The 24307-nt window shown below is 27.5% G+C and overlaps 4 protein-coding genes, 2 long non-coding RNA genes and 1 pseudogene across 7 annotated transcripts; 3 read left to right on the top strand and 4 right to left on the bottom strand.

Moving 5' to 3' along the window:
* Window positions 1–17: 17 nt before the first annotated feature.
* Window positions 18–938, bottom strand: LOC146720908 (uncharacterized). Its single transcript, XM_085487648.1, has 2 exons — window positions 813–938; window positions 18–732 (listed from the first exon to the last, which is right to left on the bottom strand). Exons 1-2 carry the CDS (start codon window positions 931–933, stop codon window positions 638–640), a joined length of 216 nt encoding a protein of 71 aa, XP_085343774.1. The 5' UTR covers window positions 934–938; the 3' UTR covers window positions 18–637.
* A 14-nt stretch (window positions 939–952) lies between these two features.
* Window positions 953–2329, bottom strand: LOC114928897 (uncharacterized). Its single transcript, XM_029300265.2, has 2 exons — window positions 1959–2329; window positions 953–1570 (listed from the first exon to the last, which is right to left on the bottom strand). The coding sequence occupies exons 1-2, from the start codon at window positions 1974–1976 to the stop codon at window positions 962–964; spliced, it is 627 nt and encodes a 208-aa protein (XP_029156098.2). The 5' UTR covers window positions 1977–2329; the 3' UTR covers window positions 953–961.
* A 5055-nt stretch (window positions 2330–7384) lies between these two features.
* LOC114928800 (uncharacterized) lies at window positions 7385–8563 on the top strand. The gene is made up of 4 exons (XM_085487662.1): window positions 7385–7485; window positions 7581–8022; window positions 8139–8269; window positions 8409–8563. Exons 1-4 carry the CDS (start codon window positions 7439–7441, stop codon window positions 8488–8490), a joined length of 702 nt encoding a protein of 233 aa, XP_085343788.1. The 5' UTR covers window positions 7385–7438; the 3' UTR covers window positions 8491–8563.
* A 589-nt stretch (window positions 8564–9152) lies between these two features.
* Window positions 9153–10717, bottom strand: LOC146720907 (uncharacterized; annotated as a pseudogene). Its single transcript, XR_014925867.1, has 3 exons — window positions 10647–10717; window positions 9906–10534; window positions 9153–9659 (listed from the first exon to the last, which is right to left on the bottom strand). The product of XR_014925867.1 is annotated as an uncharacterized LOC146720907 (transcript).
* A 6454-nt stretch (window positions 10718–17171) lies between these two features.
* On the top strand, window positions 17172–18161 carry LOC146720906 (uncharacterized). Its single transcript, XM_085487661.1, has 2 exons — window positions 17172–17683; window positions 17834–18161. Exons 1-2 carry the CDS (start codon window positions 17351–17353, stop codon window positions 18086–18088), a joined length of 588 nt encoding a protein of 195 aa, XP_085343787.1. The 5' UTR covers window positions 17172–17350; the 3' UTR covers window positions 18089–18161.
* Window positions 18162–19761: 1600 nt separating this feature from the next.
* Window positions 19762–20193, bottom strand: LOC146720905 (uncharacterized). Its single transcript, XR_014925862.1, has 2 exons — window positions 20029–20193; window positions 19762–19950 (listed from the first exon to the last, which is right to left on the bottom strand). It is a non-coding gene; the product is annotated as an uncharacterized LOC146720905 (long non-coding RNA).
* A 2149-nt stretch (window positions 20194–22342) lies between these two features.
* On the top strand, window positions 22343–22709 carry LOC146720904 (uncharacterized). The gene is made up of 2 exons (XR_014925872.1): window positions 22343–22442; window positions 22521–22709. It is a non-coding gene; the product is annotated as an uncharacterized LOC146720904 (long non-coding RNA).
* Window positions 22710–24307: the final 1598 nt, after the last annotated feature.

Below are 24307 nucleotides of genomic sequence, written 5' to 3'. Positions count from 1 at the left end.
AAATAATTTTATATGTATTATTAACCTTATATCTATTTTTTATTAATATGTATTGGACAATTTCAATACAGGATAATCTTTGTTGACATACTGAAAACTCCAGTATATGCCATCTTATCGTGTCTTGATATATATATATTATAAATATATATATTTTATATATGTATATATATATACATTCTTTATTAGTGTACATATATATTCTACATATACATACTTCAACTAAAAACTTTTATATGTAATAATTCAAATCAAATTTAAACCTGACAATGTCTTATCAGTTACATAAATAAAAAATAAGACAAATAATATTCAAAATAAAGCAGCAATATCAAAAATACAATAACAAAATAAAAATGACATAAGACTTCGCAAATTGCACATGAATAGAGATCATATTTCACATTCAAGAAAAAAAAATAATTAATTGCATTTTATGACGAATATTAAATGACCTCTTCCCTTTTAATGGGAAACCTCCCCCGTGCTAATTTGTATCGAGAAAAAGACCTTGTAAAGAGTCGTCTAAGAATAATAAGATATCACAACGCAATATTCTCGTATGCGAGCACTTTTTACCTCTGCTTTTCTTATACATTAGATTCTGTTAAAAATAAAAAAAATGAAATTGCACATTTTATTGCTTACGCCCAGCAGCGTTTCGTAGCCAATTTCTGACTGCATTTAAGGCATCTTCCAAATCACTGGTAGGAAATTTTAATAGCATAACTCCTAGAAAAAAAGAAATATTTATGAATTTTTTCTACAATAAACTTAAGATGAAACAAAATATTGAAAAGAAGATAAAATACCTTGAAATAATTCCCATAGTTTCAGTTTCTTAAATGGCCTTTTATTAACTTTAGCCTTTTGAGGATTATGACCATCAAAGTTGAATTGTTTCGCTAAGGAATTAGTCATCAATTTGGTCATAAGTCTTGATGTTACAATTTTTTCATTATCACCTAACGGTTTTGTAGCTTTTAGGTAAGATGGGAAACAATACTCTCAATCTACGAAGTAAATCATTTAACTTCTTCATAGATAACACACCTCCTTCAAGGGCCCACTCCCTCAATGTTTTTAAAACATAGCGTCCTCTCTGTTCGTCATTTTCAAATTCAATCATTAAATCATCATTTTCTTCATCGTTACTATATCTGTTAGCATCATTAATTTCAACACTTCTTTCGCTGTCATTATTCTCATCTTCAAAATGTAATTCACTGTCATTGTCATTATTATAATTATTGTTATCATCCATATTTTCATTTTCAAGTTGATCGATAGATGCATCAGATTCTGTTGATACTTCAGAATTTGTTTCTAATAAAGAAATATCTTCAATCCCTGGAATGGGCAGCATTTCATTATTCTCTTCATCGGATGAAACCTTTTCATTGGATGAAACCTCTTCATCGGATGAAACCTCTTCATCGGATGAAGCCTCTGTCTTGTAGACAGTAGTAATTCGATTTCTTAAATCGTCCAATTTTCTTTGATTCCTACATTGCCTAACTAATTCATTAATTATTTGCTTGTTCGTATTTCTACGACGATTCCTACTTTCCTATGATAGATGTAAAAATAATACAAGAACAACATCAGTACTAAAATATATTGCTTATACTGCATTCACAATAATGTTATGTAATAAATTTTGATAATAAACTTTAAATAAATAATAGCAAAAAAGAAGCAATAGTGACAATATTATTATTAATAATTCCGTATATGTTGAGGTTAGTTAAAGAGTGAGTTAAAGAAAAGTGTATATATAAGAGCATACAATATTTTTAATTAAATAAATCAAAATAATTTATTAATATATATATAAATTATGAACTATTTATATGAAAATTGTAATTTATTTATGAAACAATTATAACCTACAGACGACTTGAGGCACAAAAGTAAAAAGTAGATTATTAAGAAATTATAAATTATGAAGCACTTACCGGTGGACTTTCACTCATTTTTGTTGGTGATGACTTCTTTATTAGAATAGCAATCGATCCAGCAGACTTATTCTGTAACTTTTAACGCATGCGTTATAACTATAATTCATTTGTTAACCATGAATTCGTCGACGATACGACGACTAACGCATGCGTTACAGTTATAACGCATTTGTTAAAAGTTACAGAATAGGCCTCCAGAAGAACAAATATTATCACAAGCACAGTTCAACATTCAACGAACTTCAACGAATGATCATCGATCACGGAACAATAACAGAATGAGTTCGTTAACTCGTTGCGTTAAGTTGGTACTATATTTAGTCGCAAGGCGGTGTCGCAACTCGCAACTTATCTTTTATACGACAGTTAAATCAAAATAAGCGTTATCGAACCAATCATTTAAATAATTAAAGTTATATTTTCATATAAAGTTTCCTCATACATAATTAGTAAATATATATATATAATATATATATAATAATTAATTTACTTTTATTTTTATAATTAATTAATATATTACACACACAAAGAGAAATTATACAACACAAATAAAAAAAAAAATATATATATATATATGGATCACATATATATTTTATATATAAATTTTAATATATGTTTTTTTACATGAAAAGTATTTTATTATGGATTAAAATGAAATGTTTATTGATGTCTGGCCTGATTGTTTTAGCAAATAATATCGACGTCTAGTCGACGTCTAATTTGAACTGAAAAAGTTATAGACGTTATTTACGTCTAATCGACGTCGATCCGATTTCTTGTTTCTCCCTGGGACCTGCGAGGAAGCGTCCATTTTCTGAAATTATTCCGGGCTCCGCCGCGACGATTGTCTATGTATCCTTGTAGACAATCATTTATTCCGACGCACAATACACATATACACTCTGGATGCATTACGTGTTTGCGTAGCTTGAAAAAAACTTCACTCGACGACGAACGACTTTCTCGCTCCTTTTCGCGACTGCGCGATTTTCACGTTTGACACGTGGCACCACTGACAGCTACTCGCGCACTTTCCGGTTGCACTGTTGAGAACACTGACTACGGTACGCGGCGCACACGTCGCGTTTGAAAAAGTTTACTTTCAACTTTATTAACGAAACCCGCGACGTATTTTCACATCGTTCCAATCGCGATTCAATCGACATATCAATCGCCACGCGTGTCCCGTACTTCCGCACGCGTCTATCACTCGACTCGCGACAAAATACACGACAGATGCGAGAAAACGCGCGACGCGCGCGAGATTGTCCGACCGCGGCGGTAGCTCGACTCGAACTGCGCAGTCGCGCGCTGTCAGCTATCAGCGCGGCCAAGGTCATCGCACGCAGCACGTACGGAGCGCGTGCTTTAATGTTAATTTATAAATACGAATATTTATACGAATTATTAGTATTGTTACGACATTATTTATACTATGAAATATATTTCAATCTTTCTTTCTCTCTCTCTCCCTGTCTATCTTTATTTCTTTTTAATAAATAATGTACATATTTGAAGAACATTCGACAATTTTATGTGGTTTTACTTGCGCGTATATACGGGGTGAAAACTATTGCATAACGTGATATAGAGAATTATAAGTCGATTAAATAGCTCGATTACTGAAGAAATGTTATTGTAAAATTAATAAATTTATTTTTGAAAAATAAAATACAAGATGAGTGTCCTAACAGAAGTTTAGAAGAAACGGAAACTAGAATGTTACATTTTGAATGACATTAAATGTATTCTGTGCCCAAATGTGAAGTATATTTGCTGTTCCTTCACTAAGCATATGTTTCTCAATTAAGTGTTTTTTTTTCTATTTTTAATTAATTAATTATTAACTAAAAAATAATAAATTTATTTTGGAAAAATAAAACAGAAGGTTCGAGTGTTCTAATAAAAGTTTGATAGACACTGAAACTAAACTGTTACATTAATTTAATATATTCATTAGATTTATCATGTACCATTTTTACTATATACAATTTATATATCGTATATAATAAAAATTATTAATTTATATAGAATTTTATAAAATATTTTTGATACGAGAAAAAGAAAAAGAGAGAGATTTACATTTTTCAAATTTTTACAGATAAAATTCTCAGCTAAAATAAAAACCTCGATTTACAATACGAATATTTATATGAATTATATCGCTAAGATATTATTTAGACATTGAAATGTTTGGTAATACATATGGGCATCTAAATTTGCCGAGGGGGTAACCACTAGCTAAAATATTGTCCCACAGATTACATGATTTCATTTGATTTTATGATTTCATTTGATTTCATGATTTCATCTAATTACAAACGATTTCATTTGATTATAAATGATTTCATCTGATTACAAATGATTTCATCTGATTGCAAATGGATTTTTTTCATTACATATGAAATCATTTCATAAAAGTAATGATTTCATCTGATTACACAATGCATTTTCGTGATTGCACATGTAATCATTTAGGATTTTATGTGACACATAAAATTATAAATAGCATTTTATCTTGAATTTGATCGCAATTTACTACGGAAAGTGCTCGTGCCACACATAATTTCATCACAGATTATGATTTCTAATGATTCCGCATGATTTCATTTGACTTTATCAATTACATCTGATTGCAAACGATTACACGGGATTTCATAAGGATTTCATATAGATTTCATAATGATTTCGAGGACACTGTCCCACGATTACATTAAGTGGTTACCCCCTCGAAATTTGCTGTGCCAAAGTTTGTTAAGTTTTGTGCGTTTAACAAAAATGAACGTCACGCGTTGAGTAAAAATACTTTTTCATTTTTGTTCCAAACTCATATATTTGCGATCCATATTTCTCTCTCATGCATGATTTACGCAAAATTATTACAACTCCAAATTAAAATAAAAAGTCGACACAATGCACAGCACTAGAATCATAAAGTATAAAATATAAATATATAAAAATTAGTAAAATTTAATAAAATAATTTATAATTTGAACGATATTATTTTCATTAAACTTAAATATTACATAATATATATAAATACATGGAAACTAATGAAATTTAAAATAATTGACCAATTTGAAAAATATATTATTTTAATTAAACTAAAATGATAAAAAGAACAATAAATAAATAAATAGTGATAATAAAATAAATAATAAATAAATTATTTACCACGTTCTATCTTTCAAGCGCATAGAAGAAATGGTAAATTTGCTAGTTCTAAATTACATTTTCTGCGCATGCCGTGGCAGATCCTTATACCTATATCTTAGTGAAAACAAGCAATAATGCTTTAAAATTTAAGGTTAAATTTTATAATAAAGAACAGAACGTCTACAGTGTAGAAAACGTCTCTCGTGTACATCAAACACACATCTGTGCTCTTCGTAATCGGCAGACTCATTTCGTGTACTGCAAAAAGCAAAGATTAATTACGCGAATAGTTTATTGCAATCACTTTAATTTACATTCCTTTTTTGTGTTTTGTTTCTCATAATGTCTGAATGTAAGATAACGTGCTTACCAGAGGAGATGATAAGCCACATTCTCAACGATAATGTACTCACTATTGAAGATATCATCAACTTTCGATGCGTGTGCAAGCAATTTCGTGATGCAGTTAAATATGACAAGTTTTTGGAAAAAAAGTTATTTCAGAGATAATTCTTGTGATTTGTAAATCTTTTTGTTATTTTGTCTCATTAACGCCTGTCGCACAATGTACATCACTTCTGCGAAGAACGTAAAACATAAATATAAAATAAATAAAAAATATTGAAAATATAGTGTAAAAAAATAAAAACTTAAATAATATAAAAACAGATAGAGAAAAATAGATTATATGCTGTCAAAAATTAAAAGACCAAATATTTTTCAACCGACATTCGTCAATTGATTTATTTAATTAATCACACAATGTTTTAACCACGGTGTTTCGACCATATAATTTTAGTCTTTTGCACACTTAACAGTAACACTTGAAAAGGCCAAAAATTATATGAAACGTTGTGTAATTAATTAAATAAATATTAATTAGTCTATATATATATCGGTCAAAAAATGTTCAGTCATTAAATAATTTTTTTTTAGATTTAATTCTTAAAAATATAACATAAAAGTAACTTGGTTTATTTATTATAATGATGAAATAAAAATTCTTCAATATATTTAATTGCACTTTTAAATATAAAAATTATATATATGATATATATTCGTGATAGAAACAGATTTGATATTTGTCTATCGGTTCTTTTTTATAAATAACATTAAAATCACTATAAAATCTTTATAAAAGTAAAAACATCCCAAGTGACATATATAAGCACAGTCGACATTGTTTGTAAATATGCTTTCGAACAAATTGTTCTACAAAATATTAAAAAAAACTTAATATATACATACATACACATAAGCACATTAATGTTTATTAATTGCATATAGAATACACTTATAGAATTATGCAATATACATATTAAAATCAAAATTTGAAAAGTAAAATTAAATTACAAATTAAAATTGACTATTATATATTTTCTTTTTTCGATTAAAGTATAAAAAGAAGTGACATATATGTACTCATGCTTTGAATTGTATACTTCAAAAAATTTATTAATTTGAAAAATAACTTGTGCAATCACATTGTTTACTATCATCAAAGTTTGCTGTTTGTTCTCTAAATAAAATTAAATAGAAAAACTGTGGCGTCATTTTATTTGCATATAGATAATAAAAATATGAATTATTTATATATCTGCATTTTAGATAAAAAAAATATTATCTTTACTATATAATTTATCTATAACAATTTTTAGATCATTTTGGTGTAGAGTCATAGCATTTAAAAATACTTAAAGTAGACATACTTAAAACGATATAAATTTATAAATAAATATATAAATACATATACTGTTGTATTCCTTTTATAATTTATATTTTTTGTATATCTGTGTTTACATAAGCAGTCTTAAATATTATTATCTAAAAAATTATTTAGATATATCGCCATATAATTATATATTTTGTCTAGATCAATGTCTAGATGATTATCTTTATCCTATCTAATTGTAAAACGAATTTACATACTTCTATCTCATCTTTATCTAGCTAATTTTAAAATAATCTTGACACAACACTAAGTATCATTATCAAAAATTTATTACAGTATTTTATGGTCGTATTTTAGATGGCCCTATGCAAAGAAAAAATATGAAAGTCTTAAGGAAACAAAGGATGGAAAAAACATAAACTTTGTTACAAAAGGCATAAATTATGTGATACAATTGCGAAATTATTTGTCTCTAATCCTTTTTTACGATTATTATTATAATAATACATCAAATCAAAATTACTTTGATGACTCAATTGCTAATGTATTAACATTCGAAAATGTAATAAAATTCTGCGGTAAAATCGATGAATATTTAAATCAACTTGTTCCTAAACGTATATATAAGCCTATAGATGTGCTGAAATGTATGTTTTATTTTGAGGAGATTAAATGCTCGTTTACACAATCTCCACGGTAGGATATCTTCATATATATTATAGAGCTACTATTATCACAATTTAATGTATTTATTCATTAGTTAATACTTCGATATATAAATTTTTTAACAGAATTGAACGCAAATCAATCGAAAGATATTGCAATATAGAAATGTCTCATTATGAAAAGCTATCTTCGATACGAAATAAGTTGGACAGATATATAGAGAAACCTGAAAAAGAACAGCTTTTAGAAGAAATTTGTACTTTCATAGCACAACGTATTCAACCTCGAAAAGATGTATGTTACACGAATGTAAGTGCATCATTGGATACAATCGCACAAGAGGTACTGACTTGTCTCAGAGTGAAGCATCCGAACCATTCGATATTCTCCACGTCAGAAGAAACTTTTTCCTATTGGAAAAGCAACAATATCGAAGATAATCATTGGAACGAAACAGAAAGTACGCAGATTATGGATACACTTAAGAAATATATATTTGGTACCATGAACTTTCGACCATGTAGCTACTCACGTAATGTAGACATCAAATGTTTGTGTATAAATTATGTAAGTTATAGATTGTAATACATATATAATTATGGGCTATATATATGTATATGTTATATATTGTTCTTAATATACTCTCGCTTAAATTAATTTATTCTGTATTGCACCTGGCACAGATTTTACAAAGTAAACATGGTCAAGCTATCATTACATTTGCAATATTTCATAGCGTGGCTAGAAGACTTGGTCTACGTTGCTATATAATAGTTATTTATCCTCAATACTTAATATTTTGGAGACTAAAATTGTAAGTATAGATATATTAAATTCGACATTATCATCATTTTTCGGTAATCTTTCTTTTCTTCTTATACGCATACATATGTATATAATTTTTATTATAAATATTTTCATAAGGATTAAAATAATATTTTAATTGTTTACAGCGTCACAAGTAGTTTAAAAAATGCACGATGTTTTTCCATAAACAGCGGGAATTTTTTGAATTGTCTTATTGATTATATGTGAGAGTATAGGAGTCAAACAGATTACTTTCGCGACTTCGCAATAACAACTACAGAGGTTGGAAATTATTTATTTATTACTTATATTAATTTTAAGTTATTAATATACTTGTAAATTTACGAAGAATCAATAAATTACAATAAATATGTATAGGATGAAGAGAAATGTACTGTCTCTTATTTTCTAATTTATATAATAAGATCTTAGTTTACATTTAATTTTTGTTCATGTTTAATTTGCTTTTTTAGATGTTGTTGAAATTAAAAAATTTCGTTGGAAAGTTTATAATGAATCATGAAATAAGAGATTTGAGATTAGTCAAAGTAAAATGTAAAATTGAAATAGAAAACGGATCATGAATTGTATTATATAATATATACAACTGTAAAAATATATTGAACTTTGTGATGCTTTTAGATAACGATTATGTATAATTTACAATTTTCTATAATTTAACGTGTTTAAATGTTTAGTGAGACATTTATTCATTATATGTATATAGAAAGAAGAGAAATGTGGAATCTCTCATTTTTTAATTTATAATTAGATCTTTGTTTACATGTCGTCTTTATTCATGTTTAATTAATTTTTTTAGATGTTGGTGTTAATATTATTAATGACAAAGCGGAATATCATAAATAATTTCTTGAAAGTTGGTAAAATTAGAGCATCACTGTGTGATGCAGGAAAATTATTATTTAATGTATTTCATCACAATTCAATGGGTTTCATCTGATCCACTTCTTCTTCTGAGTCAATGAATAACATCGATACTGCTGCTCCAAGGGCGAGAATAGATGAACCAACACATTATTGTGTTTCAACAAAATGTTGGTCCTTTTTCTTGGCAATTTTAGATAAAGCTGCGGCAATCTCTAAATTAATCTTTGGAGGATCTGCGTATAAATCAACATTACGTGGATAATTTTTAAGTAATGTCTTCCTCGTCTCTTCTGGTAGACCTCCTGTCATCCAGGCTTTCCATCTGTTTTTAATTTCCGTATGAAATTTAACAGAATTTGTTGGTACATCATTCGGATCTTCTCTCAATATTTGCAGAATTTCGTCATCAATGACAGAGTCCATTGTCGGGTCTGTGTTTTCCCCATTTTTAGAGACACTAACCTGAGCGTCACTGGTTTCAAAAATATCATTAACAGGTCCGCGAAATCCTGTATATCCTCAGATTCATTTTCGATATCAGAATACTTTCTCTCTGAAAGCTAATAAACCATATTACAAATAAAAAACTTAGGACAATAATATCCTTTAAAATTAAAGTCACAGGCAGCATTCGTGTGAAATTAATCTGCAGAACTATTTGTTCAGTAACGAATGTTTAATTCCTTTATTAGGAGTGCATTATTCGTATGAAATAAGCACTTTAAGATATTATTTATTCATTGATTTATTTTGGAGGGAGGGTAATATTTGTATGGAATAAACATTCATCAAATTAAATAAATTATTCAATTTTTTACCCGTAGAATCTGAAATTTTATCATTCGGTACATCTTGAGACTCATTATTCTTAATCTTAACCAGTTGAGTGAGGATGCAGTTTATCTTCAGTTTCATGAGTACTTCTTTTAGGTCTCTTGAACGTGATCGAGAATGCCTTCTTTTCCTATCCTTTCTATCTTTCTTCATTGTGATCAATATTTAAATAAATATTTTATTTAATAAACTTTTTCTGATGTGCGAATCGTTGAGCACAAAAAAACAATATGAAGAAGATAAACAAGCGGTGTCCATAAGAGACATTTTTTCAATACTCTGAACATTGTGGATTTGAGCATAGCTTGACGCTACTACTTGTAATCATAAAGAACAAGACGTCTGCAGTATAATTAACGCAAGGTAATGAGCGAAGTTGAATATAGCAGGAGTCCTTGAATAGTCCAGGGAGAAACAGCTGATGATTTCTCGCAGGCACCGAAAAGCTTGTCAAACGTGTCGTTGATATGTGTCACCGACTCTACCTGTGTTGGAATAGAAGGCGGATGATCCAGGGAAGACATTGAACGAATAGCTTCAGTCTCAAGATCTGAAAAAAGGTATCGGGAAGGAGCAAAGAGTGCGGATAAGGAAACGAAGTTGGTTATATCCGCTCTATGCCACAAATCCATAATGAAATGAAGGTTGGCGAGAGGACATACCTGGTTCAGAGCTCTGGTTCTGAGGAACCATCTCCTCCTCCGTCAGTTTGTGTTCTGAAGCCAAAGGTTGAGTCAAAAAATGGATCTCTTCCCTAGACGACATAATCTCGATGGATTAAAAAACTTTCGTTATTATACACGAGATTTTATATTTTTTTGTGTTAATCTATTTTGCGTTACAATTATATTTAATTTCTCAACAATAACAACGTTTGAAAGATTTAAACGTAGGTAGCGATTGTATTGTCAGCACTTTAATCATTATTTAACTTAACTTCATCATTTAAAAACTTATTATGTAATAATTAATTACACTAATCAAATATGTCACGACCGCCAAAAGAATTAAGAATAAAAAATAAGACAGAATCTCTTCTCAACCGTACTGGCAAATAATTTAATCTCTTGTAGATTTTTTCATGCTGATTAACGAATCCGGCCGCGAAAATTGCGTATCACGTAAGATTTTTTAGATATCATTTTTTAGACATCTATGGATACACAAAAAAAGGCATTATAAACATTTTTTCGTAAAATATAGCTTTTAATTGAGATGTGATAAAAAGTGCTACGATGGCTCAAAATAAAGCTTAAGCAAAATAAGCTTAATTTGTAATTTATGTAAAAAATATGAAAAAGATCGAATTTATAAAGAGGTAAAGTGAAACATTCTACCGAACCTTTAAAGACTGAAGAAAAGTGCGAAAAATAATATTTTTAATTTTTTAATTTAATTTTTTCAATAAACTCTTTATAGATTCAATCTTTTTTCCATTTTTTACATAAACTACAAGTCATAAATTTTATTTTAAGTCGTCGTAGTACTTTTTATCACGTCTCAATTAAAAGCTATATTTTACGGAAAAGTGTCCAAAATGCCCTTTTTCACATCTTTAGATCAAGATATTTAAAAAAACATAACGTGATACGCAATTTTCATAGCCGGATTCGTACTCAGCAAAAAAAATCTACAAAAACACATTTTGGAAATCTCTGAATTAAAGAAAGAATCATTTTTGTCGACTAATGTTATACATATACGTACTTATATAAGAAACTAAAAAATGATACCTGTATAAATTTCAGCTAATAATTAGACTAATTGTCATTATTTTATTTGCATTAATACAACACATATATCATATTTACAGGTCTCAATTTTGCAATATATTTAAATATATATATGTTTCAAATAAAAATAAACTTTTTGGTCAGTACATAATATTAAGACATATAAGAATTAATATTTATAATATATAAAATTATATTATTTAATATATAACATAATTTTATATAATTTGGGCATTAAAGACAAATATATCGCAATCCCTGTTATTTTACAAATCTTAATTATAACAGTTTTTTCGTTTCGACTTAATAATTATCTAAATGTATCATGAATTTCGGCTCGAGAATTTTGAAGCAGAAATATTTTATTTCTATTCTTTAATTACATTTTAAACAAATAAATTTTTAGTATATAAAACTGAATTTATGTAAAAGAAAAGATATAAGTAATAGTTTTTCTTCAGACGACCTCTATCTATTGTACAAATCCAATTGTAATAATTGTCGTAATTTATTTACATCTTAGTAATGCAGTCCTTTTCATATAACCATTATTATCGCAAAAGAAAATTGTGCTCAACTTTTTAAATAATAATCTAATAATTCGTATGTTAAGTTGAGAAATACTTTATATATCTATGACGGTTTACATTTTTTTAAGTTACTTTGAATGATGAAATAAAATATGAAAAAACATTTATATTTTCAAGTTAATAAAAATACATTATTCTTTTCATATAATACTTGTTTTTGATAATTTTAAAATATATCAAAAATATTACTTTATATATATATATATATATTGAAAATAATTGCATGTATAATTTATTTAATTATACATTATCCTTTATTTCCAAAAGCAGAATATATGTTAATAAATCACAAATAAACAATGTACTTCATAATTCGTGCATTGAATTATATTGCATTATTGAATAATAAAAAATTGAAAATTTTGAAATATTACCCCCGGTCTTTTAACAAAGGAAAAATTACTAAATGAATATCATTTAATCAGTTATATATATTACATAAACATCTATATATATGTAATACATATTATGTATTGATAAGATATTGTCCATATAATATGTAACGTTAAAGGACTGCATTACTAAGATGTAAATAAATTACGACAATTATTACAATTGGATTTGTACAATAGATGGACGTCGTCTGAAGAAGAAGTATTACTTATATCTTTTCTTTTACATAAATTCAGTTTTATATACTAAAAATTTATTTGTTTCAAATGTAATTAAAGAATAGAAGTAAAATATTTTTGCTTCAGGATTCTCGAGCCGAAAATTAAACATGCAGCTAACAGATATACATATATATATGTATATACATATATCTATTTAATACACAGTTTTGAATAAATAAATTTTATTTAATTATTTTCTTTCTTAAGCGTTGCCGAAAAATATAATTTAAAATTATTTGACTTATTTTTTATTCAAAATTTATTTTATTAATTAAAATTATGAAGCAATGTTTATATTAATAAATTCCAAATTATTAATTACAGTCACTAGTATTTATTATAAATTATGAAGATAATTGATCAAACCAGCAGATAAAATCGTTTATTCAATTTCACGACGTTTCGATCATATAGTTGCGATCCTTTTCAAAGAAGAAAGTAAAATAATAACTAATCAACTCTTCTTATCTTTCCATGCAGTGTTAAATTATAGTAATATTATATAAGTCACTAATAAAAATTAAATTCAAATTTAAAGTGGAAATAAGAGACTGCCACAACATATCCCAACCAAAGCACATCAGATTCTGATAACTTATGTGATTTATATAATATTACTATAATTTGACACTGCATGGAGAGATAAGAGGAGTTGATTAGTTATTATTTTATTTTCTCACTTGAAAAGGACCACAACCATATGATCAAAACGTCGTGAAATTAAATAAACGATTTTATCTGCTAGTTTGGTCAATTACTTCCATAATTTATAATGTTTATATTATTTAACTTGTAAAATCAGGAAAAATTTATGTATATTGCATCGCATGATATCGACGCAATATCGTTTAAATTTTTCAAGCAAAATAAAATAGAATTTAAAAAATTAATATTTTTTGATATATTTTAGAAGAAAATTCAACTCAAAGTTTTCTTATTTTTGATTTCATTATTCAATACGACATTATTAATAAGAGACTACGATTTTTTTTTAAATTCTACAAGTATTAAGTTAATAATTTCGCATATTTTTGTATTCTATCAATTTAGCAATAATTAATTATTCATATATAATCGTTATAATTTTATAGTAGAATCATTTATCAATTCTCACTCCGTCACAGCCTATTGTAGCAATTTTGTAACTGCATTTTCTATATGAGAAAAGATTTGTAATACGTGTGATTTCTTCTTTTGCAATTATTGGTAGTAACAGAAAGTATACATAGCTGCCTTTAAAACCTGTAAGCTTTCCTGCCAAATTGAATCCACTTCCAAGACAGGTAATAATATCAAATTCAAAATACGACAAATCATATCTGTGCTTAACATTTGTTGATTTCTCTTAATGTCTCTCTGTAAAACGAAAAATGTTAATTATAATATTGTACCTACAGTTTCTGGCAAAACATTGTAATAAAGGATCTTTCAGAACGCCGCAAAACTAAGAAATATAGCATAAAATCAAATGATTTTGTTGTTAAATAAAAAGAAAAAAAAAAAAAAATACTTGTAAGTTTTTGTAAGCATCAAGATCTTCTATGTTAAAATTTAAATAAATTTTGGGTTTAATAATTATTGCTATTTCTTCAATTCTTCAAAAAAATTAAATTGTAAAAAGTGAAAACAAAAAAATTTTAAAATTGTAATCTTTTTTCTTTTCGTTAGGGGGAAGTTTTTTCCCCGTCAAAAAAATCTTTATTCCTTTTTAAAAAAAAAATAGGTTTTATAGCAAAAACATCAAAGAAAATGTTTGCATTTTTTTATAGGGCCATAAAAACCTTTTTTGGCATCGTCGTTGAAAATTTGAAACCCCTTTTTGAAAAATTTTTTCCAAAAGATCTGTTATTCTTCCAATTCCTGTAAGTTTTTTTTTTTTAAAAATCTAATTGAAACCACTTTTTAGCCCCCTTCCCCAATTTAAAAAGAAAAAACCCTTTTAGACAAACCCAAAATGAATTCGAACCGAAAAAGCCCCATTTTAAAAAGGTTTTCAGTAAAAAACCGAAAAAAAAAAGGTTTTTTTTTTCCGTGCTCGCTTTGTAAACGATGGTTAAAGCAAGAAAAAAACCCTTTGTAAGCTTAATTTCTTTTTTTTTTTTTTCCCCATCCCCTTGAAAAAGTTATTGACAAATCTGGGCATTTTAGCAAAAATTTGAAAAAAAAAAAGTTTTGTTTTTTTTCCCCAAAAAAAAAATCCTGCTGTCCCCCCCAAAACTCTATTCAAAGGGCTTCTTGGTCATCAATATTCCCCCCAAATTTCTTTTTTGGGCAAAAGATCTAAGCCGGCACAAAAAATGTTTTTTCATAGGGAAACCGTGGCTCCCTATAAGATGTTTCCCCCCCCTGGGGGGGAAATTTTTTGAATTTAATATTTTTTTTTTATCTTTTTAAAAATATCTTCTCTTGCCCAAAAAGAATGCAACGTTAATGGCAGGAAAATGGCTGATATTAGATTTGGGGAGGTTTCCCCCAAAATATATTGATTGGAATTAAAATAAAAAAAAATATATTTTAAAAGGGAGTTTTTTCCAATTAAAATTTTGTTTCTTTTTTCCCCGATCTGTAAGTGAAGAAATCGTACGTGTCATCCCAAAGTGACAGAAAATCTCATTTTTTACATAAAATTGGAAGGTATTCAAGGTTGTTTGGGAAAAACTTAAAATTTTAAAAAACTTACAGTTTATTTTTATTCTTTTTTTATTTGGGGAGATAAATTTAAAAGGGCTATTTTTCCCCGGGAAAACCCCCCAAAAATTTCTTTTAATTTTTAACTTTTTAAAACCCGGGGGCAAAGCAAAAAGGGGGAAAAATTTTGATTAAGAATTTTGGGAAAAGTTCGTTATTTCCCTCCAGAAAGGGGGGTTTTTTTTCTGTACCTTTCTTTTCCCCAATTTTACTAAAATTTTTTTTCAAAAAAATTAAAAAAAGGTTTTTTTAAATCATGTCTTTAAAATACAAAAACCCAAAAAATTTAAAAATTTTCCCAATTTTTTTAACAGGAGTCGTTAGAAATATTCGTATTTTTTGTTGTTTTTCCCCCTAATATTTTTACGCAACTTTAAAAACATGACTGTAGGGGGTTACCGTCAAAAAAAAATATATTTTAAAAATATTTAAATTTTAAAAAAAATTTTAAAAAAATGTAATCTTTGTACAAAATTTTTGTATAAAACCCTTATAAGGTCGTATAATTAATATCCCAAATCATCATACTAAGGCAAAATGATTTTTCTTTTTTTCTTTAAAATTTTTTTTAATAAAAAACTTTTATTTAAACAGAAAAAAAAAGACAAAAGAAAAGTTTATGTTTTAAAAAAAATTTTTTTTAAAAATTAATTTTTTAAGCACGCCACAAATTTTTTCTTTTAAAATCTAAAAAAATTTACATTGTTTTTATATTTAACAAACTTGAAGATAAATGTTTCCAAAACGAATCAGTCATAAGTAAAAAAAAAAGGGGGGAGGGGAAAAAAAAAAGTTTGTGGCGACGACTTTTAAATTCTTATTTTTGGCCTTCCTTTTGGCCGTAAAAGTTTTAAAAGAGTTAATGTTGGTATTTTGGGGTTTTAAAAAACAGTTGAAAATTTAAATTTTAAATTGAAAAAAAACCTATAACAAAAAAAAATTTGTAATATTTTTAATATTTTTTGATACTTTTATCCATTTATAAAAAGACGAATTTTTTTTGCACTATAATATAAAACCATTTCGCTTTTTTAAAATTTCGGACGGAAGAAAAATAAAAAAAAATCTTTAAAAGTTCCCTTTTCTTACAAGAATATTTTTTTATATTGATTCAAAAAACAGTTTTTTGTAAGGTCGAAAATTTTTTAAATTCTTATTATTAACGCTACTTCAGTTCTAAAGAAAGGTATTTATTGATAAAAGGATGATAAATTTTAAAATTTTTTAGGGCAAATGTTACCCGGAGAGTTTTTGGGGGACGTATGGAAAATTTTGTTATGGCCGGTTTTTTTTCATGCCAACTCAATTCGGGAATTTTGTGGCGAAAAAATTATTAAGCTAGAATTTCCCTCGTGAAAAAAACCCACAATCGATATATCTTTAGTCAGTTGAAATTATTTTTTTCATAAAAAATTTTTCGAATTTTCCCGTCTCCGTGATTTTCTTAAATTGTGAAATTTTTATAACTGGCCGTTGTGGAAGACATGCGAGCAGCGATTTAGCTTACAAATATTTTTCTACCTGCTTTGTTGATGACCAACATCTCGAGAGAAGACCTTTTCACGTGTGCGTAACCACTGAAATTCCTTTTGGATCTGGTCTTGGAAGTTCGACATCGTTCGCTGTATGTTTGGCAGCGTGTTTTCTTCATTGGGAGCGTCGACAGAAAGGTTATCATATTGCATTTAATAATCGGGAATTAGAAGTAATTGAACGTTACACCAAATCCTGCGAAGAAATTATGCAAGACAATACGTTCACATTGATCGATGCCAAACTTTGCGTACGCGGCGGAATAAAAAAATGTCGACGTACGAGTTATAAAACTTATTTTACGGAGACTATCGATTTCGTATCAGGACTAAGGATTTTATTGATTAATACAAATATTCCCCAAAATAAAGAACAACAAGCACAACAAATGATTGATCTGCGACGTAGAAATCCGATCTATTTCAATTGTTTATTAGATAGATTAGACACAATAGCAACACAAATATGGGATAAGCTTCATTGTATTTGTAATAATTTTATAGATCGCCGATTAATTCAGGATTTTTATCGTCAGTTAGAGGTATTTTTTCGTTTTTATTTAAGAATAATAATATTTTTATTACGCATATTCTTTAGCTTTGCTGCATTGATAAAATTCGTACTCTATTTGTACAAAATTACCTGCTAGAAACTGTACCGTTTTAAAACTAACATTTTTCGTATTTTGCAGACAGACATTATGTGGAATCAGCAATTATTAAAGGATAATGATTTGTCGCTTCCAAAATTCAATGAAGTTTGCTCAATTGCAAATAAATTTGGATTAAAAGGAAAGCTTACAGGTTTTACAGGGGGATACGTATACATTCTTCTATCACCAAAGGTTACAGACAAAACAATCAATAAAATTAAGGCACAATTCTTGAAGCAACGTATCGATTGCATATCTTCCACCTTTGATATCGATGGAGTGAAAATTGATTGAATAATTCTACTCTAAAATTATAGTGACTCCATACAACAAGATTGCAGCAGCATTGTGGCAACATTTTACTGCAATATTACAGCATTGCATAAACATTGTGAAATATTGCAGCAATTTTGCTGCAAGGTTGCAGCAACGATAAAATGTCCGTTTTCAGAAATATATATTTGCAGCAATAATGCAATAAAATATATATGTAATATTACTATTGGATTATTGGAAATGTGCCAAATACATGATCGGACTGAATGTTTTGTACCTAATATTTTTTGCGTGAATTTTATTTTTATAATATTTCTGAAATATTACTGCAACATTGTTTAAACAATATTGCAAATTTATGCCTATATAATAATTCTGCAATATTGCTATGGAATGTACAATATTGCAATGTTGTTGCAATATTGCTGCAAACTTGTGTGCTGTATGGGACGTTATATAAATAATTAAATAATAACAACTAACTAAATATAAAAATAGGGCAAAATTATTTTAATATCTGTATTATTTTAAGAAAAGAAGACGAACAACATTTTTGTTTAATATATATTTTCTATTCTTTAAAGATAGCTTATTGTTTAAAGATAGCTTATTGTTTAAAAATAGGTCTCTTAATGACGTCGTATTGAATTATGAAATAAAAGGTGAGAAATCATTACAAGAATATTGGTAATCTTTTTGTAAAATATATCAAGAAATATTAGCTTTTTTCGTATTCTATCCTATTCTATTTCAATAATGTAATGTATAAAATTGCATCATTACATGCGCTGCAATAGAATATGCAGAAGACTTTTTTAATTTATAATCTAATTTATAATTGTAATTTTTTATATATAATGCTTCATAATTATATACTGCAATTTGAATGACAAGTAAGTCAGACAGTTTTGAATTATATTTTTTCTGCGATTTTTATGAAAGAAAATTATAAAATGAAATATATAATCAGCGTTGCTTATTAGTAGGGCATTCATCTGTTAACTACGAGGTTCATACTTACATACTATCCGACGCATGTCTTATAGATGTATACTTATATAAAAAATTCAACTGATGTATTTATTTTTATTTAATAATTTTCCTTTGTTAAACATACAGAAAGAATAGTTAAAAATTTTGAATTTTTTATTAACATAATAACGTTATATATAATTCATGAACGCAAATTATAAAACATGTGTATCTGTAATTTATTATTACATGTTCTACTTTCGAAAGTATAAAGAGATAATTAAATAAGTTACATACATTTATTTTGGAAATATTAAGTAATATTTTTGGTATATATTTTTATAATACAATGGAAAAAGAGTGCTATATGCAAAGAATAATTTCTTTCTTTGCATATACTTTTTAATTCAACATATATTTCCACTTTTAATTTTATTATTCAACGTAACTTGAATAAAAAACTAAAACAGATATAAGGAGACTGCTAATAAAAAGATAATAAAATATTTTGTTGATTTAATATATGTATTATATTATTACAAAGTGATAAATATAAGGCCAACTTATCGAGCTGAATATTCGAGATGTTCAGTCAACTACCATTTATTACATGTATAAATTATAAAACTACAGTCATTATATTAAAACTAACGCAAATTACAATCATTCTATAAACGTTTCGACCGCACGCGGTCTTCTTCAGTATAATTATTGAAATATAAATTCTTACAATTCACATAATATCGAAATTTAATTATAGTTATTCAGAATCAAGAGTTTTTGAGTAATTAACGCGTGTTTCAATCCGTCCTGTCCAACAATGTTCGCCTCGATATAATCCCTGATTTTGTTCAGATCTCGGATAGTTTCATCGTTAATATGCGAGAAATTAACCCGTTCCGTAGGCGCTGCGATTTATAAAAAATTACCGATCAACGCATGTCCAAATTATAATATGTATCCCCTACAATTGGTAGTATGCTTACCTATCATCGTTCTTCTTGATAATTTTGCTACTTATTAACAGTTATTAAGGATGACACATAACAAACCAACAATACAGAAAGACAGCTCATTTTAAACTCTACTTGATCGGAGAGCGTGCGTGTTTATATATGATCTAATATCTATGTTTTACTCGTTAATGTCCTATTTGTCCTATTATTATTTCTTGTTCGCTAATATATCCAAAATATCAAAATACGACTCGCTAAGTAACTCAGTATCTTTGTTTAAATTTAGTCCATTTTTTTGTTCCTTGATATGTAGCATCTCAGAAATGAGTCTTTTATAATAATTATTTTCGTTGTCCATGATCTTAACATTGTCCCAATTAAAAGTATGATGTTCATTTATTATGTGTTCAGAAATTACTGAATGTTTCGTTGAGTCCAACCTAATATTATTTTTATGTTCTTTTATTCGCGTCTGCAATTGCCTCTTTGTTTGGCCTACATAAGATGCATTACAATTATTGCAACTGATCTTATAAACCACATTCGAATTGCATGGATGTTTAGTTTTATCTTTCTGCGCTTTAATAATATTATCCAGTTTGTTGAGACATCTATACCCTACCATACAATTTTTATTTTTTACCGAGGAAACAATCATTTCTGAGATCCCATCTATATACGGAATGACAAAGAATTTTTTATTGACCGAGTCATTTCTTATACTTTTTGTTCTTTCTATGTTGGCCTGTCTCTCTATAATGCTCCCCTTAGATATGATGTGTTCTATCCGATGATTAATTTTGTTAAAAATCAGATCAAGAGGGTAACCATTGCTTCTGAGTATATTAATAATTAACTCCAAATTTTTATTAAAAAATAGTGGATGTGATAGCAATAGACATCTGTCTACAAGGTTATATATTATTCCTATTTTGTGGCATAGTGGGTGGTTTGAATAAAATGATAACGTCCTTCCTGAGAAGGTTTCTTTTTGATACCAGTCTATATATATTTTGTTATTAATAATTTTAAGTGATAAATCTAAGAAATTCAAGCTATGGTTAACCTCTTGTTCGACCGTGAATTTAAGTCTTTCATGATAGTTGTTAAAATTATTCACAATCTGAGTCATATTAGTCATAGAGGTGGCCACTATTATGTCATCCACATAACGAAAGTAAAACAAACATTCCAAATTCAACGCTTTGAGAACTGTATCCTCAAGATCTTGCATAACCAGGTCTGCAATAATTGGTGATAACGGTGACCACATAGGGGTCCCAAACGTCTGTTTATAAATTATGTCATCAAATGTAAAATATGTAGAAGTCAATATGAATTTTATACCCCCCAAAAATTCGTTTTTCGGTATTTTAGTATTTATTCCAATGTGATCCCATCTATCGTTAATACCGTCAATCGCAAGATCCAGAGGAACGTTCGTAAACAAAGACACCACATCCAAGGAAAACATCCTATCATTCTCATCAATCTTTTTACCAGACAATATGCTGTACAAATCAAAACTATTATTAATATGACTTTTCGCTTTGGGTAGACTAGTTCGTAAGGTGTTTTGTAAAAACGAAGCCAGCGAGTATAGAGCTGTATCAACCGATGAAACTATGATTCTAACTGGATAGTTTTCCTTATGGATTTTAGGTAATCCATACGCTTTTGGAAGGAGAGAATCACTACAACGTAATTTATAATATTCGTTTTTTGAAATATAATCTTCCTTAAGCCATCTCTTCAACAAATCATTCAAATCGTTCTCTATTTTTTTGCACGGATTTTTTTTAACAATAGTGTAAGTGTTGACATCTTTTAAAACGTTTTCCATTTTGTTAATATAATGAGATCTTTCCATTGCCACCGTAGCATTACCCTTGTCCGCGCGTGTGAATAGAACATTCGGATTGTCTTTACAAAATTTTATTAAATCTCTGTGTGCACCAAGTAATTTTTGTTGACTTACGTCATTTTTATCCTTCGTGTTCAGAAGTTGTGCAAATTTTGGAACCGCGATATTTCTGATCGTTGTGAGATTATTAATATTATTTCGTTTGCTATTACTCTCTATGTCCTTGATGAATTCATGTATCGCTGTTTTTTTACTAATATTCGGAAGACAGAATTTATCACCCATTTGCATATCAAGGAACATATCAAGGAACAAAAAAATGGACTAAATTTAAACAAAGATACTGAGTTACTTAGCGAGTCGTATTTTGATATTTTGGATATATTAGCGAACAAGAAATAATAATAGGACAAATAGGACATTAACGAGTAAAACATAGATATTAGATCATATATAAACACGCACGATCTCCGATCAAGTAGAGTTTAAAATGAGCTGTCTTTCTGTATTGTTGGTTTGTTATGTGTCATCCTTAATAACTGTTAATAAGTAGCAAAATTATCAAGAAGAACGATGATAGGTAAGCATACTACCAATTGTAGGGGATACATATTATAATTTGGACATGCGTTGATCGGTAATTTTTTATAAATCGCAGCGCCTACGGAACGGGTTAATTTCTCGCATATTAACGATGAAACTATCCGAGATCTGAACAAAATCAGGGATTATATCGAGGCGAACATTGTTGGACAGGACGGATTGAAACACGCGTTAATTACTCAAAAACTCTTGATTCTGAATAACTATAATTAAATTTCGATATTATGTGAATTGTAAGAATTTATATTTCAATAATTATACTGAAGAAGACCGCGTGCGGTCGAAACGTTTATAGAATGATTGTAATTTGCGTTAGTTTTAATATAATGACTGTAGTTTTATAATTTATACATGTAATAAATGGTAGTTGACTGAACATCTCGAATATTCAGCTCGATAAGTTGGCCTTATATTTATCACTTTGTTTTCAATATACGAGCGACAATTGTATTAATTTATTATATTATTATTTAGAAAGATGACAACAAAGTTTTCCTTTGTGCTATCAATGCCTATATAAAAATAATTATATTACAGCGACGTAAATTAATGATTACAATTATTATATTAGATTTTTATTGTGTTATATTAGACATTGCCTAAAATAATAAGACATGTATGTATTTCTATTCCATTTTCTATATCTTCAGTTTTATATACTAAAGATTTATCTATTTATAAAATAATTAAGAAATAGAAATGATATATTTCTACTTCAGTACTCTCGAACCGAAATTTGTGATCAGGTTAATCATTAAGTCGAAATAAGCTCGCATTGATATGTGTAAAATAAGAAATATTGCGATATATTCATCTTTTATATCAAAATTATTTAATTTATATATAATTATATTAAACAATATAATTTGATATATAAATACTACACATAGTATGGTATATTCCAATTATGTACTGATTGACGGAAAAGTATGTATTTATTGGAATATATATTGTATTTTTATATATATTGCCTAATATTGACATGTAATATTTTGTACATTGTGTATCAGTGCAAATAAAATATTGTGATAATATTTCTGATTATTAATATATTTTATCATTTTCTAATATTGTATAAGGTTTCAATTTTCAGTAGTTTAAATATATATTGGTCAGGCATGTGTGTATGGGGCTTTGAAGGAAGAAACAGAGACAATTTATGGCTATTTTCATAATAATATCAAAGAACAAAATATTTATCGAATTTAATTATTTTTATAAATATAAATTCGATAACATTCATTTGACGAATTATTTTTCTCACACATAAATGACGTTACGCATCATCGACTTATATAAAACAAAAAGGATCATAGACGAATATTTAGAATTAATTAATAAATATATAATGTAAAATAATGAGATAAATTGTTATTGCAGAGTCCCGTTAAGTAGAGAAACTATAATATAAAGCTGACAATATTAGCTAATATGAAATCTAGTATCATACATGTTTAAATATTTATATAGTCGTAATATGTGCTATAAATGTTATGTAATAATAAGTAAAAAAATTAAATAAATTGTCTGAGCTTTGTTAAGTTGAGAAATCATGGCATAAAGCGGACATTATTATTAAATCTGGTGTCACAATTATATAATTTACCATAGTATAAAGCTGACAATATCACTTATTGTTAGTATGAAACCTAGTATTATATGTTTAAATATTTACATTTGTCATAATTTGTGTTATTTATTTTATATAATAATAAATAAAAAAATTAAATAAATCGTCAGGGCTTTGTTAAGGAGAAAAACCAGGGCATAAAGCGGACAAAATCACAAAGATATGAAATCTGGTATCATACATATTTAAATATTTTTAAAAAACTCTTTGAA

This window comes from Nylanderia fulva, unplaced genomic scaffold, assembly GCF_048542155.1.
Source record: "Nylanderia fulva isolate GAGA-0341 unplaced genomic scaffold, ASM4854215v1 Scaffold59, whole genome shotgun sequence".
Lineage (NCBI taxonomy): Eukaryota > Metazoa > Arthropoda > Insecta > Hymenoptera > Formicidae > Nylanderia > Nylanderia fulva.
This window is presented reverse-complemented; position numbering and strand designations above follow the sequence as displayed.

Coding starts and splice junctions, on each gene's coding strand:
- LOC146720908 (XM_085487648.1), bottom strand. CDS start 933: ATGACCAAATTGATGACTAATTCCTTAGCGAAACAATTCAACTTTGAT. Junction 733..812: donor ACTATGGGAATTATTTCAAG/GTATTTTATCTT, acceptor CTTTTTTTCTAG/GAGTTATGCTATTAAAATTT.
- LOC114928800 (XM_085487662.1), top strand. CDS start 7,439: ATGTTTTATTTTGAGGAGATTAAATGCTCGTTTACACAATCTCCACG. Junction 7,486..7,580: donor TCGTTTACACAATCTCCACG/GTAGGATATCTT, acceptor ATTTTTTAACAG/AATTGAACGCAAATCAATCG. Junction 8,023..8,138: donor AATGTTTGTGTATAAATTAT/GTAAGTTATAGA, acceptor CACCTGGCACAG/ATTTTACAAAGTAAACATGG.
- LOC146720906 (XM_085487661.1), top strand. CDS start 17,351: ATGCAAGACAATACGTTCACATTGATCGATGCCAAACTTTGCGTACGC. Junction 17,684..17,833: donor ATTTTTATCGTCAGTTAGAG/GTATTTTTTCGT, acceptor CGTATTTTGCAG/ACAGACATTATGTGGAATCA.